The sequence below is a fragment of the Daphnia carinata genome, chromosome 8 (assembly GCF_022539665.2).
Source record: "Daphnia carinata strain CSIRO-1 chromosome 8, CSIRO_AGI_Dcar_HiC_V3, whole genome shotgun sequence".
NCBI lineage: Eukaryota > Metazoa > Arthropoda > Branchiopoda > Diplostraca > Daphniidae > Daphnia > Daphnia carinata.
Window position 1 is genome coordinate 2133682 of NC_081338.1, and position 18179 is coordinate 2151860.

The window sequence follows — 18179 nt, forward strand, 5'->3', positions numbered from 1 at the left end:
CAACCCTGCAGCCAATATTCTTACCCCGCCTTTTAGTTTGGCGCTTTTGTTGATGTGACAGACTTTGAAGGGGTGTATTGTTCCTGAATGAAAATTGTATGTTTATTCTGTGCGGGGCACGATAAAACCGTAAACATTAATTTCTCTTTAAAGCATTATACACAAGACAAGTGTAATGTAAATGATGTTCCAATAGAATTGTAACATTACCTTTAAAACAAATTGAATTCAGTTCCGTGGTCTAATCTCGGTCTATTCAATAAGCTGAGCTGTCTTCCTTTATAGAAAATTGTCTTTTTTTATTTTTAAACATTATCTTTATAACTATCGTTTACAAACCGCCGAAAATCGAATAAAGTTCATAAAATAAATACCCGGAAAAAAATTATGATTGAATTGAAAATTTGGGTTTGATAGCGAATATATGGATATAGAAAAATGTGGAAATATTGGTAAAAACAGGTGTTTCTCAATGAGTTTTGAAGAAGAACGGTGTTTTCAGTGATAAGTAAGCAACAATGGTTGTTTGTTTACATTAAATGCATTACTCCCGAATGTTATTTAAATTATTTTCTACTGTTTAAGAAAGGTCATTATCGTTTTAAGATTCATTGACACCATTTTAAATCCCATAAATTTTGTGATTTTTGGGGATGAACTGTGCACCCGGAAAAGTGGTTATTACTTATTTATTTTTTTAAATAATATTATTATTTTTTTATTTTAAAAACACAAAAAAAAATCAGATCACAAGGAAGGAGAAAGAAAAATTGTGTAGCGAGAATCGCAAAGCTTCGAGAAGACTCACTTGTTTTTTAGAGAATCACAAATTAACTGACAAAGCCAAACACTTTCAACAAGGTTTTTATAAATTATTCCGAGGATCCCACAATTTTTTTAAAGAATAAGGTATTTTTTTTTAAGTAGTATTATTTGTTATAATTTTTGGACAAATTTCTCCCTTGTTTCAAATTTTTCAACTTTAAGCCCGTCCGAGAGGGGAGAGGTGACGCGGTGTAACCATAACTGTCAGCCTTGTAAGTGACGATTTGTGTGCGACCATCTGGGAGAGCAACGCGGTAAGATCCTGTGGTCACTTTACCATCAGCTTTCTCGGAGTGATCAAAATCAGTATAGGATTCCTTATCCTGGACGTCGTACCCAAAGCTGTAGGGCTGAGGGGCCTGTTAGAAAGAAGAAATAAGTTATTTTACGGCGTCCTCTGAGTGAAAGGGCTGAAATAATAGAAATTACTAAGTCTAAAACAAAAGTAGACTTACGTATGCCTGCCGGACAACAACAACAACACAAATGTAGAGAAAGCCAAAAAAAAAAAAAAAAAAAGCGGTTTGCTTTTTTTGTTTAAAAAAAATAAATTGATTCTTTGTATTTAGGAGTTTCATACTTGGGGGATTCGTACTTAGGGGCCTCGTACTTTGGTGTTTCGTATTTAGGCGATTCATATTTGGGTGATTCGTTCTTAGGAGCTACGTATTTAGGTGCTTCGTACTTGGGGGCATATTCCACCGCCTTGTAGGAATCGGCAGCAGCAACGGCAAAGAGAACAACCAGGATGATGAACTAGAATCGAAAAAAAGGATACAAATTTAATTTCAAAACTTTTTTAGGCTCCATAAGAAAACGACGGACATCAATAATGTTTACTGAAGCGAGCCCGCAGTATCTGTCAATATGTACAAAATGGTGCTTATATTTGTATTATTTATTATTATTTATTTAGTAAGCTACTATTAGCATTATTTTGTACCTTCATATTAAAGTGATGTGAGTTCGCAGAAGCAGTTTGTAGACTGATACTTTCAGAAACAGCATTCTTACCTTTTATACCAAATTCAAAAAACCAAAATGGAGAGTGGTGACTATTAGGCTGCAATACGTGGGAGGTGTTGCTTTGTTTTAGAAATGTGATTAAAGTAAAAGTAGTTGATACGAGAAGGTTAGGAAAATAGGTAAGAATAAATGAATCAAGTACAAAGCTAAACAATCTAGGTACTTCACCTGGTAACTTGGGCTAGTTGCAAATGAGACAGGGGGAGGGAATGCCGATATACGTACGTGCAACATTGAAGCTCTTTTTTTTTATTTTGGTAACCAAAAATTGTCTTGATTACCAAACCAAGTCAGTCGCTACACCAGAATGGAGAAAGGCAAACCTTCAGTTTTCCCGATATGGTTGAGCACTATGCGCATGTGCGTTTATCATATTTTATTGCACCCACTCCGCGAGTCCTGTGGCTGGAAAAGTTGACGAATTTTCTTTTCTTTACTCAAACTGATTTTAAAAATTTACCATTCCCTTATGGGATTGGTGATTGCTGCACAGAATAATGGCAAGTTGGTTAAAACTCTAATCATAAGTATTAGGTAAATCGAAACAAAACGCCGTACAGAGGACATTATGTAGGCCATCACATAGTATAAAGGTGGCTAAGTGGCGGTTAAATAATACATCAGTTATTCAATTATCTCTCAGTCCTCTTAACAAATACTCAACGTTAATGTAAACTTGGCATCTATAAATTACTAAGATTGCTTCTGCCCTTGACGCTGTCACGATGCAACAGTTTATCTGACTCCCTTCTATTCAGTCCCATTCTACAAGATGGCAGCTTACTTGACGCCAGCTTATGAAACAGAAGAATATGCAGTATGACAACGCTCTATTTTTACCATAGATCTATTAAACAAATTCCTTTTAACGTTTCATCTTTTACCGTTTCTAGCAATTCCATTGGTAATAATCTAATACGCCGCCCAAACTTAATACGCTGCCACTCATCCGTCCGTACACTGCGAAAGCAGTGATGGCTAGAGAAGCACTAGTTTTTATCGCTGCTATCTTCCGACGAAAACCGTTGCTGATAAGGCAAGCAACTAGGGATATGTTGTTGTTGGTTAGTACGTTGTTCAAGCAAAGTATTTCGAAGCAGCTTCATACCCTACTCTTGTTTATTCCACAGCAACCTACACCGCTCCTGTCTACAGCGCCTCCGTCTTGGTGCGATTCGCTTCAACTTGACCAGCCTACAGCTCCTCCTACCTACAAGATACCCATTGTACAACTGCATTTGTCTATAACATTCCTGTTTACTTTTTTATTTTTTTATTTTCCACCACTACACCACCAGCCCAGCTTATATACGCTCTTACTTATCCTGCTATCATTTCGCCGTCTCCTCTTGCATTGTTTCGTAATCCTGCAAAGCTCCTGTCAACTCCATACCCGCCTACAAGGCTCCTGCCTTTAAGACTGTCGCATCCACCATTCCATCTACGAAGCACCCTCCATAGCCCACAAGTATTAAAGACAAAAACGCTCACATCTACAATTGGATCATTGTTTTCATCCTAAACGTACAGTCTACATACTGACTGTAGTAGATTTTCGCATGATGTGCAATTCCACTAGTTTTCTGTTATCCATTTTCGTAAGCGGGTGTAACCAGTTACAGATGTCTAGATAGATGTTTTCTATTGCTTGACAATTTTTTAACGGCAGGAACGGTTTGTGAACCCCTTACTGTTCACGGGCAGATAACAACAAAACTTTTGTCAAAAGCGGCATTGTGTGCCTGTTTTGAGTTTGGACGTTTATACCTTCCCAAACACATGTTTCACGGGTGACGTTATGGTTGATCGTCCTCAATGCAATAAGTTCAGGAGCTGGCTCTTTTAAGAGTTTATTCGCTCATACCTCTGACTTCCCAATCATTTCCGCTACCGAGCACTATTGGTAGTGCCCTAACGGAAGGAAAAAACAACCAGGCAGGGAATCCATCGGTCCAGCTCTCATGTTTGTCTAAAGCAATGCTCACCTCTAGTACTACTGACGTCCACTTAGACCAACAGGGTTCGCGTAATAAGGGAGCTGTTACATTGACATTCTATGGCATCAATGTTCATACCTACCCACAAGGTCGTGCATATCGGTATTCACTCTCGTAACTCGTTTCTCAAACGAGAGACTATGCATAGAAGTTCAATTGAAGGTAATTTTAATCAAACAAATTTACACAAGTTAAAGAAATTGACATTATTTCTTACACCGTGGAAACCGGCTACTTGCTAAGATTGTAGATGAATCGATCACAGCTTTGATTAAGAAATAAAGGCGTTGACGATGTATGAAAACACTGTTGTGAATGTCTCAAAGTTACTAAAATAACAAAAATCCACTATGCTTTTCTCGAATATTATTGTCCTTGTATCTCGCGATGACAAAATTTAAAAGACGAAGTCAAATCACGAACATAAAAGGTGGCAATTTTCTCGTTCAATCGGGCCGGCCACAAGAACAGTCGTCATCACTAATCTGTGGTAGAATGAAGAATCAATCAAGGCAACTCTACAGAATGTTGGCTGACGTTTTAATATCAGAGTAAGATTTATTTTCATTTCGGAGGCGTAGGAATGAGTAGTAAGGGTTTGAACTTTTTTTTTTTGTTTCAGCCCCCATTTTCATGTTTTCAAATCTTTTTAACCGATCAATGGTCCCAAAAAAACAGCTAAATTTTTGGCACCCTATTAAATTTTTTAGAAACCTCTATCTTTATTCTCATATAAACGTTATTGATGTTTGACGCCCCCTCCCCCCCTCCAAAAAAAAAGAAAGGTATCTATATGCTCCTACAGTGGGGTAAGTTACTCATTACAGTAGTGTACAATGCTCCGTGTGTTTTAAACGAACTTTTACCTCAAAAACGGTGTCATACAAAAAGATTCGCATCTCGTCACTACGACGGACGTTGCTTGACCAAGTTATTATTGGTTTTCTTATAAAAGGGATAAAGTGAATAACCGATTTTATGCAAAAAAACACGCCACAAAATGAAAAATTACAGTTTTTAAGTTCAGCACGAAGTTATCCGAGACTTGGGCTGCTACCAGAAGGTACTGGCGCGACACAATTTTTTTTTATTTTGCTTCGATACCTTCCGATAGTAAGCCAATTTCTTTGTCGGGGTTAACTTGGGAATGGGGCTTGGGTTAAGTGGGACTGGGTAGCTATCATATCATAAAATTTAAACGTACATTCTAAAAAACATATGTAGAGATTCGCCCTTACTAGCTTTTGCATGCTATGCAACAATAAATTGGTTTTCTTTAAAATGAAAACATCTTTTCGAGAAACCAAAACCCCGTTGTTTAAGGCAGACCGCTATGTTTGAGATACATGACGGTTTTTTTTGCTCCTCGCATTTCCCTGGCTTTTCCGTCCCAAAGAACCCCACGCGACATGTCCTAAGTTACTCCTAATAAAAAGATTAAGGAGAAGACGTATTTAGGCCACTAACATTCATTTAAAAATGTGATTGTGCTGCGAAATGCCATTTCGTTAGACCCTAAGGGTGTAGACCCATTTATTTAGCTCTTTAAAGACAAAAAAACAAAGGAACATCTATTCCTTTCCTAATGCCTGGATACGCCCCCTCTCTTCAGACTTATTTTAGCTCTTACAGAGTAAGGATGTCGGCACCTGGAAATTACGGAGATAGGTGTAGAAGCGATTGGTTTGATCCACGTACCGTAAATTTTTCGAATAGGGAGCAGGAAAGAGAATTTTTAGAACGCTCTCGTTTTCGTGATCGCCCAAGTTACTACGATTCACGTTATCAAGAAAGGGAAAGGTCCCCCCACGTCCAACGCCGAGTGGTTTTTATCGCGATCGTCCCTACCTCGCCCCAATCTACGACCGTTACGATCAAGATTATGGCAGAGTCAGACCAAATTATGGGTTTGACGTGCGGTATTTTTACACACGCGAGGCTGGTCGAGGGTTTTGGAGTGATACGGCGAATTATAATTCCCGCCGTGACATTTTTCGTGCAGAATATAATCGTGTGGAGGACAGGCAGTATACGGATGAGGACAGCGAGCGCGAGCCAAGTCGTGAGAGTTTTGACCGTGGTAATAGACAGAGAACCGACGAGCAAGAGGAAGACTATGGGCCACCGCAAGAAGAGGATGAGGTGGAAGAAATAGTGATAGACGACCAAGAAGATCAGGATCGTCTGCAAGGGTTCTTTAAGCGGCCATGGCGCCCAGAAAATCGAAGGCCAGAGAGTTTGGCAGGGCAGCAAGCGGCCAGGTCACCAGCCGTACCCAGCTCGCCGAGGCCGGGTTCATCAAAGGCGCGTACCCCAGAGCCCCGTAGTCTAAGGTCGAATGGTAGTAAAGAACCTGTACCGTTGGTAGTGCCACAAGAGGTCACCGAAGCTCTTTCCAGCTGGTTGACGAAAGGAGTGCCACCTGACGAATCTAAAGCAATTTCAAAGAGGATTCCGCTTGATTTTGTGGACAAAGAATTTTCGTTAAGACCACCCAAACTCGACGGCTACATGTACAGACGGGCAAAGGATAAAGGGAAGTTAAAGGCAGTCAATGCGGCGGAGGAGTCGCTGGTCACGACGCAACTCAAGATCATGGATATTGGCCCGCCACTCATAGACCTTTATATCCGCATTCTTTCCCTCAGTGATGGAGAATCGGAAAGAAAAGCCCAGGATTTGGTAAAGGACGCACTACAGCAGTGGTCTCGCGCCTATCACCACATTACCCGGCAGAGAAGGCGATCGGTGGTTGCCTTAGTGGAACCCGGTTTCGACTTTCTTGCAGCTGACGCTGAAGCGTTTGCACCCGGAAAGGAGGCTCGAGAGCTCCTTTTTACGGGAAAGTTCCTGGAGTCGATGCTTAAAGAAGCATCGCAGGACGCAACATTGGCTAAAACCTCAAAGACCAAGACAAGTTTCAGGTCCAGAGGAAATGGGTCAATGGACCATTCTCAATCAGCATCGAAGCACCCTTTCGTTTTGCGCCCGAGGAAGACGAGGGAGCAGCCACCGCAACGAGTTGGAGGGGAAAGAGGACGACCGACTGGGGCTAGTTCCTGGTTACGGGGAGGCCAAAGGTATGTTTTTAATCCGCAATCTATTATTTGTTCGAAACGCCGGGCGGAAGAGCAAGTGGGTGCTAGGTTGATAGCTTTTGCGGATCGTTGGACAGTGGTAACGGACGATCAATGGATCCTCGATAGTTTAGCGCATGGCGTTAAACTCGATTTCAGCTTTTCACTTATCCAACGCACAATTCCTGTCCCTGTTGTCATGTCCAAAGAGATGGAGGCAGTGTGTGACAGAGAAGTGAGGGATCTTGTCAGAAAGCGGGCTATTAGAGAAATCACCGACGGGTCGGAAGGGTTCGTTTGTTCTTTATTTGTGATTCCCAAAAAATCGGGTGGGTTTAGGCCTATCATTAATCTGAAGCCCTTAAATCAGTTTATTCGGTACGAACACTTCAAGATGGAAAATCTAGAATCGGCTCGTTTTCTTTTACGAAAAGGGGATTGGATGGTTAAACTAGATTTAAAAGACGCCTACCTGACGGTGCCGGTTTTTGCTACCCACCAAAAGTTTTTGCGGTTCCAGTGGAAGGGGCGTTTATTCCAATTTGCATGTCTGGCCATGGTCTGGCTTCCGCGCCAAGGATTTTTACAAAAATTCTCAAGGTTGTCATGGGTTTTTTAAGAAAAAAGGGCATAAGACTGATAATCTATTTGGATGACATCTTAATTTTTGAATGTGTCTGGAGAAAGCACATTAGGGGATCTTAACGTGACCATCCGGTTGCTAAAACATCTGGGTTTTTTAATAAATTGGGAAAAATCCGTGTTGGTCCCTACGCAAGTCCTAGAGTATCTGGGGCTAGTAATCGACTCGGTTCGATTGTCCTTCGCCTTGCCAAACATCAAAGTAAAAGCAGTTAAGGAGATGTGTGAGGCGGCGCTTGCGGCGGAATCAATTTCTTTGCGAAAGATTGCGTCTATCATGGGCAATTTTACCTGGGCGATCCCAGCGATTCCGTACGCTCAGGCGCATTACCGTAGATTGCAGCGGTTCTACATCAAACGAGCCCAATCGGCCAATTTCAATTTGAAGACTAGATGTTCACTTTCAGCGGAAGCTCGGGAGGACCTGGAATGGTGGGTGTTTAATCTAAACAAAGCGCAAGATAAAATTTTCTTTCCCCACACACCAGATCTCGAGATTTACACAGATGCGTCGCTATCAGGTTGGGGTGCATGCTGTGATGAAATCAGAACGAGAGGATCTTGGCTGCTAGCAGATACAAAAAAGCACATTAACGAGCTCGAACTATTAGAAGCGTTGTTTGCGGTACAGGCGTTCGCTGCTCAGTCTAAGAATATCTCAATTAGGGTATTCTTGAACAATTCGACAGCTGTAGCCTATATTAATCATTGCGGGGGTTCTCGATCTCAGGCCCTGACTAGCGTATCTGCCCAGCTTACAACTTGGTGCGAGAACCGCGGCATATCGTTGGAAGCGGTTCACGTAGCGGGCAAATTAAATATCGTTGCGGATGAAGAGTCACGGGCCGGGCCTGACGCCGGGGATTGGAAGTTGGATCCGCGCGTTTTCAAGTGCATTCAGGAACTATGGCCGTCAGTCGTTGACGTTTTCGCAACACCTTGGAACGCACAGCTTCCATCATTTATTTCATGGCATCCGCAACCTGGCGCAATGGCAACAAACGCCTTTTCAGTCAATTGGAAAGGGTTGTTGGCTTACTGTTTCCCACTATTCGCCCTAATTTTGAAATGCTTAGAAAAAATCAGGCGGGAAAAATCTGTAGTGGTTTTTGTTTGTCCAGTTTGGATAGGCCAGCCGTGGTTCCCGTTATTGCTGGAGCTCTCGTGCGACGTCCCACGTCTTCTTGTGCCGTCTCAGAGCCTTTTGAAATCAGCACTGGACGAAAGTCACCCGCTTACCTGGAACAGCGCGCTACACTTGGCCGTCTGGAAGCTGTCAGGAGACAGTACCTTGACCGAGGATTTTCGACAACGGTGGTCGACTTACTCATGGCCGGAATTAGGCCCAACACCCAAACCGCTTATGAGTCAGCATGGAGAAATTGGGTGTATTGGTGTATGGGGAGGCGTTCGAATCCCTTCTCAATTGTTATAGCGGACATCTTGGAATTTTTAACAAATTTGCATGCGTCGGGTAAATCGTATAGTTCTATTAATCTTCATAGGTCGATGTTGTCGAGCACTCTTAAGCCAGCGGAGGGCATGCCCATAGGCGAGCAGCCGGAAGTAGTAAGATTGCTCAAAGGTTGTTACAATCGAAATCCGCCTCGTCCGAGATACAATGCAACATGGGATCCTAATCAAGTCCTCACCTTTGTTTCTTCGTTAGGAGAAAACGATTCGTTGCCGCTATACCTGTTAGCGTACAAAATGGTAACGTTGGTTGCGCTAGCGACGCTCATGCGAGTCTCAGAAATTGCGGCGATTGAATACAGTTCGTTAGTATTCGGTTCAAATAGCGTAAAATTCGCGTTGGGGGCGCCGAGGAAAGCTCAGAGAAGCGGTCCATTGCAAACATTCTCTTTAACAGCTTGTCCAGATCCAAAGGTATGTCCGGTTAGGACGCTGGAGTCATACAAAGAGCGCACCAGTAGTTTTCGAGCGAAACACAACAGTGATAGGCTGGTTATAGCAGTCATTGCTCCGCACAAACCAGTGTCACCCAACACCGTGAGTCGATGGATAAAATCCGTCCTAAAGGAAGCCGGGATCAATACGAAGGTATTTGGGGCACATTCAACTAGAAGCGCGGCCGCTTCTAAGGCGTCAAACAACGGATTGTCAATGGATGCAATTTTAAAAGCGGGAAGCTGGTCGCACGAATCGACGTTTAGAAGATTTTACGACCGATCGGCGGAGGCAACGGTTGAATCATCAGTCTTCGGACAAACTCACATTTCAACAAATCTACAAAGTCACCCTTAGGGTCTAACGAAATGGCATTTCGCAGCACAATTGTTAATTACCAGAGGGATCGTGTAACGATCCCGAAAGGTAATTGTAATTGTGCTAGAAATAAATGAAGAGACGACCCTAAGGGTCTGTCTCCCACCCAGACCCACCCTGGCTTCATTTATGGAGAATTATTATGTGGTTTGATATCCGTCAGCCTTTTGTATTTTCATTATATTTTGGTTTCTGATAGAGTAAACCAAGCCAGAAAGCCCAGAGGTTTCAGCGGAGGCAGTGGTCATAACTGGAATCAGTCCAACGAACGTCCAGCAAATCAGCTTCATGGCTAAGAAAACCCCTGGCGAGATGGCAGCTATAGAAGAACTGCAATTTTTTGTTGTGTCTTTTCTTAACGAGTGGATCTTTGAATGACACTACTGTTGTTACCTTTTTTCATGACCGTTACGGACAGAGTTTTTTTCCCCTGTCAGAATTACGTCAGGTTTTTTCTCTGGTCCATCACTGATTTCATAATCATTGTTTTGTTTGGTTGTTTATGTTGTTAAAGTTGTTACAAGCCCTGGTGAAATAAGTCTGAAGAGAGGGGGCGTATCCAGGCATTAGGAAAGGAATAGATGTTCCTTTGTTTTTTTGTCTTTAAAGAGCTAAATAAATGGGTCTACACCCTTAGGGTCGTCTCTTCATTTATTTCTAGCACACTTACAATTACCTTTCGGGATCGTTACACGATCCCTCTGGTAATTAACAATTATTGCCACTGTTGAAGGTAAATGGATAAGCAATACTTATTACTATTTTCAGTTGGATCCATTCATTATTTAGTGAAATATAAAACAGCCAGTCAGTTTTTTTTTTAAATTGAGACCAAAAACTTGTTTTTGACATCACTCTAAAAATATAGCGCATAATAAAATATAATTTTTTTTTCACAGTATGTAAACTGTTATTATAGACAACGTATATTTAATTAAAATTTTTAAAACGCTTTTTTAGTGCTTTCAATTTCTCCGTCCCAGTGAACCCACCTTCCCGCTAAACCCCACCCTCCTCTACAACTACCAAATGAGTCCGAAAGTCAGGCAACGATTTCGCGTCTTTAAACAATAGAAAAAGAAGTCAATTTTCCTTAGTATGCAAGTAAAATTTGCTCTTTATGTCGTCAAAAAATCGATGTTTAACTATCTACAATTGGTGCCCTGAAAAAAAATGAAAAGAAACGATGGCAAATCAAATTAGTAAACTTAATGCGCTGAAGGTAAACTATTTGCATAACAACAAATGAAAAATTATAAAAATTTTACGTAATATTTACTTTAACTCGAGGTTTTCTAGAAAAAAAAACTAGAAGAACTAATACCCTGGTTTCCGTCAGAGTATAAAATATACCTTCCATTCTTCTTCGCTTCGTTCTCGTACGGCTGGCCTTGGACTTTAGATTTAGAAATGACCTTTGAAATAACAGACAACTTTTCAATTCGTCTCAGCAAAAGACGAAATGGACAACTTCGAGCTCGATTGTCGATTATGTTTTCTGTGATCCATTTTACGTGCATTTTGCTTGAGCTTATAGATTTTAGAAAAAATTAGGTGGAAATTAAGGAAATGAAATAACAAAGAGCTAAGTCTACTGTAAAGAATTAACAAATGAAAATATCAAAGTTTTTCCACGTCGCCACTCCCAGGACTGATATGATGAGTGTGACGGAGGCATAACTGGCAAACTTTTATAGCCCATGAAGGAACCAAAGAATTCTTCTATAGTTAGCAAATATAATATAAATTGGGTATAATATTTCATTTAGTACACAGGATTCAGCATACATCCAACACCGTCACGGTCTCATGAGTTTGTGACGCAAGACGACGCATTTCCAAACAGAACATGCGTCGAACTCTCTAGTACCACGAATCGTCTGCAAAAATTAAATACGTTGAATTGCGTTTTGTCTGTTACATCATTTTTGTTACGACTACTGTTCAGCCAGTGGCATCATATTCCCTATACTGTTATAAATTGCCCAGACTGGTAAATTGGGAAGAATTGTTACCCAAGAACGTTTTACGTTAAATTACATCTATTTTTCTCCACTGTAGGAATTTGGCGTACAAAAGCTTGCTTGTTGACAAGTTCACGAAATACTGAAAATGTTGTCGGCCTACGTTCTCTGTAGTGGTTTGACGAACTTTGTTGGGAAAACCTCCCTGAAGCAAGCAACTGTGCTTTTCTCAAAGCCAAATATCTACAGCTTGACGTCAAGACAATTGACTAATCAGACTTGTGTTAGTTTAACATGCAGATCTACTAGATCCCTCTCCCTGAAAGGAATTGCTATGGCTCCAGCTGGGGAAGGAGGTAAGTGTTTGTTATTTTACTGATTTTCAGTTTTTGTCAACAATTGAAACAAATTTCCAACAAAATTGCAGCATTTAGTCTTGGGTAAGATAGTTTTAGGAGCATCTGGTCTTGGCCATGGTGTTGTGCATGTGTGTTGCCCTAAGTTCTTCCCAGTGGACTACCATATGGTATGGTAAGTTTGAATTCTCTTTCGCATGAAGATTTTCTATCATAACACATTCTTTTGTTTAACCAAGTGTAAATACATCAGATGGTGGGCATAAGTGATATCAAAGTGGAGGAAGTCAGCAGCACCAATATCTGCAATCAGACAAGTAAACTCAACCGGTCATCAGAAGCTATGAAATCCATGAAAGAGAATGGTTACGACTCAAGTGGAGATGGTCCTGCATATATAAAAAAGCGTGGTGCTACGATACACGAGTTGGAAGACCATCAGCAGCCTGCTGAAGAGTCTTTGAATCAAGATAATCAAACGACGAGTCATGTTGAACGACTGATGTTGGAAGACAACAGCAGTACGCGTAGCAATCCCCCCGATCTTTACGAGATGACAATCCATCATCAGCCCGTACAGCATCGTACTCCGCGTCAGCATCAGTTGCACGCAAAGCCTCTTCATCATGTGGTACCGATTGCTCTACATAAAAAGCACGAACAGAGTAAAGAAACAGCGAAGTAGTGGGGGAAAAACATCGAAGAAAGAATTAACGGGATACTCAAAAGGTTGGATCAACTGATCGGCGACCATGAAACGAATGGTACGTAATTTTGTTTAAAACACTTTTTACAATGCACTCTAAGTAATGCATTCTTGTAAGTACGGACTTGAATGGCCTAAGGCAGTAAAGAATGCTAAAGTATTCCACGTTTATTTAACTTGGAATGCTTTATTTATTGTCAAAAAGCATACTCTCGTACGATTAACAACATTTCCGTAGAATAAGCCGTGGTCTGAAACGAGTAAGTCCCAGTCATAAACCGTATTCAATGGCTTGGCAATCATCATTTGATACCTTTGCGTGAGTTATTTGATGGGATTGGCCTGTAACCTATCGGTAAATTATGTAGGGTTTCCTCGCTGCGTTACAAAGACCTGGGAACATAACACGTGTATCCCTTACAATAGCCATTTATCAGTGCTTTTGAAGCTTTTCCTTTTTTTTATAGCAGGGCTTCCACAGAAACAAACAAACGACCGGTACCCAGTAAAAACGCGTGATTCCCAAAAGAGAACAAACTGCCTCTTTTCAGGGGGAAGTTTGGTCTTTCCTGCTAAATTATATTAGCCATTTAGTGTAACGCAACAAAGACTCGTAACGTATCTTACATTCTTATACGTCGCCTCGCATAACGAATAATCAATAGAATGAGAACAGTGGAGAATAGGGACATGGATAGAACCAACTGATACCGAGAACTTTTATAACCAAAAAAGCCTAGACTGTGGCTTGTTTAAATTGATTTTACATAGTGCTTTTAATCCTAAAACAATACTTGCTTGTGGTACACCGTTCTTCGTGTATTTTGACATGTCGTGCCAGATTGTTATGTTTAGAGTTTGTGAATTCTAGTCGTTTGTGTAACCATTTACAATGGTATTACACTCAAAACATAATAAGAGAGTAAAGATGCATCGATGTTATTGCAGTTGCTAACACAAAATTCATTTAAACATTCTACTTTCAATGTCTTTCCTAATAGATGGTGGTAAGAAGAACGCACTGGTTGCACCGCAAATAAGAGCCGGCCAAATCAATCAACACCGTGATATGACTAGCGAACGACTTCAGCATAATAAAGAAAAAGAACGAATGACAAAGCGAAGTGAAGAGCTAGAGAAGGTAGTTGAAAGGTTAACACATGAAAATCGGCAATGGAAAACTCGTCTTGAGGATTTGGTGGCGGAAAACCGGCATTTGCAGTTAGTCAAATATCCAGCAGACGAGCTGAAATCTCGTTCATCTGTTCTCATGACGGACATTAAAGCACGCCCTTCGGTTGTATTGGCCGATCCAACCGTTAAACGAAACGATATTGCCGAGGTAAGAGTTATAAAAGCTAATAAATCGCCAAGAGCGAATAGAATGATGGCTGCACGATAAGTTATAACCATTATAATTTCGACAGATTCAACTGAGGTCGGGCACCAAAGCATACCACTTTTTATTCCGTATTCTGCCGACCAAGTTCGTTAAATCTGAGTTCCACTTTGCTGCCATTGCTGGAACAAGCGCCACCGACTTGTGGTGATTGGGATGGATGCCAGCGCCAAACATCCAAAATGGATAACGGCATGGTTTGTCATAGTGCTAATAAATATTTTGCTGCATAATTTAGCAAAGGAAACACAAAACAAGTTGCTTTATTGTATGCAAATGAAACAAACATTACAGGTATACCGGAAGATTGATCAACGCGGACGGGAGCTTGAGCGACTGTTGGATCAATACGACATGCATCTGGCCAGTCCACCACTTTACAAGCTCAAATACATTCCGGAGAATTACACGTTCATCGATGTTACACTGGGTGGGGAAAATATTCAGTTTCACGACTGGAAATTTTGGGAAGATTCTCTTTCCGATCACCCATACATTTTCTTTCAGGTATGGAAGCTTCTAGTTCCCTTTTCCAATTGGGTTACCGTAGAAGAATAGTTTACAATCGTTATTACCCTATCTGCAGGTGGAATGAAGTATTCAATTTCGCACACGTCTCACAGCGGCACGAACGGCAATCCTAGAAATACGAGCGGGCAATATGAGCGTATAGCAAACGGATAAAGTTATCTTCAACACCTGTGCTTAACTTAGTCAACCATAGTCTTCAATGTAAGTCATTCTTCATCTCTATTCCTGCATCGTATAATACCGTAAATTATCAGTAACATGCAACTAATTTTTCAGCTGTCTGGTTAGTATTGAAATTTGCGTATGTATCAGTATGTGATGGTTCATTTTAGATTACTCTGACAAGCTTAAACAAATTTCTTCTATACTAATTGTTTTGTTTGATACAATTCTCTATGTTTTAATTAAAGTTGACGTTACCTTTCATTCTTGTTCTTAGTGCGGTAGTAATTGGAAAACACTGAACGTCATAGTAATTTTTAAAAATTTATTGAACACGAAACAAAGAATTTTGGGAAAACTGGGGCCGAAAAGAACAATTTCGGGGAAGAGACAAATGCGTAGAGATATTTTACAATATGTACACGGTAAAAGCAAACATTATTGAAAATATCAAACAGAATTTTGAACTTTAGATGCGAAAAGAACAATTTTGTGGAGAGAAACTTATAAGTACAGAAAGATATTTACAAGACGTACAAGGTAAGAACCCAACATGACTGATAATATCATCCTGTGAATTTTGAACTGTGTCGCGTCGAAAACAATAATTTTGCGGATATACATAGGTAAAGAAAGATATTAACGTTATGTACAAAATGAGACCATATTTGTTTGCCTCCCTCTATAGTAACGCACCTTCAGGATTGATTGACTCATTTAAGGAGGAAACCCCCGTAAAGGTAGCCGATCAACTGGCGTGGTGGACGTTCTCCGTACTCTGCCATCCCCACAGGAAAATCAAGTGGGGTTCTTCTTCCGGCGGCTGCAAACATGCGTGAGACGCGACATGCACTTTTAACGAGTGTAAGTGCAGTATCGACATTTCATCACACGAATGCAAACTTGTGCCATGAAGAAGACGATGGAAACAAAGCCGAGAAAAGTCCCAACACACGACAGCGGACAACTCCGTTCACGGGTTCGTCTATCAATCTCTTTGGTTTGTTACTAGGAGTCAGCATCAAGATGAAGGATAGGCTTTTCAGACTTTCTGCTCCTTGAATAGGCGCAGGCAGTTGCCTAAATTTCCGCGCAACACGCACTTCTTGCTCGATTCGTCTTCAACGATATCCACAAAGTAGCGGGTCCACAATTGCTTCTTTCGCTGGGGTGTAAGCCGTCCTAAGGACGCAAAAGGAATCTCGACGTGGGATGGTAGAGATTCTACGATTTGCTTGGCCACGGTGCGGCGCCCTTCGTTGTTTCCTTGTGTAATCGTGACTCGAATTTGACCGTGAGGTCCTCTTGGAGGCGTAACCATGATCTTTACGCCATGCGACTTCTGGAATGCCTTGATGTGTTTTCCTTCCTTGCCGATAATCTGGCCGTAGTATTGCGAAGCAATGTTCACTAGCTGATAGCTTCCAGATAGTTCGTGCTCAACGACTGCGTTGATGACCTTAAAGGCACAAGACGTCACGTTAGATGGTGCCTCCTGTTTGGCTGGTGGTGATGCCACAGGTTTCAACTCCTCAACGAGTTGTTGCTTTGGGCTGATGGTATCCTGAAGTTCTCCAGACGAATCCAGGACGATAGTATATCCTTGGATATCTTGATTCCTAAAGCGGATATCCATACATGGAAACACGGGAACTTCTGGCACCTTCTCACGGCGTGGAGCAGCCTCTTGCACGAGTGGAGGAGAAGCGACGTCCTGCGCGTCATCTTGGGAAGATGGCTTCGCAGATTCGTCAACAACCTCAGTTTGTTCATCACGAGCGTGCAATTCGGGCAAAGCTTCGTTCTCCTCGAGAGCAGCAACAGGTTCCTCCGATTCCGGAGTCACGAGAGTCGATCTGCTCTGTTCTTGGACCATCGTTTCCAATTCGGCAAGCTTGTTGCTCTGGTGAAGGTTTACTGATTCTAGTTCCGCAATTCTTGCTGCGCTGGAAACCAGTTCAGCACGAATTTGCAATAGCTCCTTCTCGCTGGAATCAGCTGCCGTTTGCAGGTCTTGCACGTTGGTCAGTGCGGCTTGCAACTTGGATTGGACATCGCCGACTTCTTTGGCCAGAGTGGCATTCTCCAAAAGAGCTTGGTCTCGTTCAGCTCTAACGTTGATCAGATCATTCGAAACCGAATCGTTTTGGCAGCGGAGACGAGCATTATCCAACTCCAATGCCACGTTTTGTTTGGAAAAATCATCATGCATTGCAATCATCGCTTCACGATTGGCGGCTCGAAGATCATCAAGATCAGTTTCGAAAAGTCGTGCTTTAGTGTCGATTTCCACCTGAAGGTATGAGCTCTTCGCTTGCAGATGCTCGCGTCGGGATGTCTCTTCCAAAAGTTGTTCGGATAATTTTTGCGTCTGCAAAGCGAATTCGTCTCTTTCCTTTTCCAGTCTCAACATTTCCTCCTTGAGCAGGGCAACCTCATTTTCACGGTCTTCAGTTGGGACGTTTCCCGAAGACGAAGATTCTTCACCGATGTCGACGGACAAAACATGGGCATTGACAGAACTTCTCCCGTTCAAACTGTCAACGTCAGCAGAAGAAATAACTTCGCGTTTTCGGGCCGTATACCAATGGGAAACCGTTAAGGCAGACACTCCCGCAGCAATTCCGAAGATTACTCGATTCATTTTTGCTTTGAAGAATCACTTGGGATGGATCACTAAAGCCTGGAATGAGCACTGATAACTAAACCTTGATACTAGTACTGAGCACTAATACTTGGAAAGCAGGAGATTGAGTTTAATTCAAATAAAAAGCTTTCTTATGTATGGTAGGTCCAAATGACGGGGGCAGACCAAAGCTTCTGGCCTCGCATTTTCGGTGTTTCTGAGGGGGAATTTTTTTTTTTAACGGCTCATTTGGGTTATTTTTCAAATTAATGTAATGGAAAAAACATTGTTCAATCATTAAAATGGATATACAAAAACTTGATAGTAAACTACTTACCTTAAAAACAAAGGCGCTCTCAAGGTTATGGAAGCGGACGACCGATCTAGTGCTATGCATTATTGGATGCAATATTGCAGTATTATTCCAATATGGTATTTTCTTTTCTTTAGTTAAACTGTACACATCTTTTCGTATTAACAACGCCATTTTGTAAAATTCTTCTATGTTTAGCAAATGTAATATAAATTGGGTATAATATTTCATCTAGTACACAGGATTCAGCATACATCCAACACCGTCAC

General features: G+C 41.4%; 1 protein-coding gene and 1 pseudogene across 1 annotated transcript; both read left to right on the top strand.

Annotated features, from left to right (window-relative positions):
* The first annotated feature begins 5730 nt into the window (after positions 1-5730).
* Positions 5731-9033, top strand: LOC130704124 (uncharacterized). The gene is given in 4 exon segments (XM_057525601.2): positions 5731-5767; positions 5851-7479; positions 7482-7591; positions 7593-9033. Coding segments are annotated over 4 exon segments (3186 nt in total). The 3' UTR covers positions 9003-9033.
* A 2631-nt stretch (positions 9034-11664) lies between these two features.
* On the top strand, positions 11665-14566 carry LOC130703842 (uncharacterized; annotated as a pseudogene).
* Positions 14567-18179: the final 3613 nt, after the last annotated feature.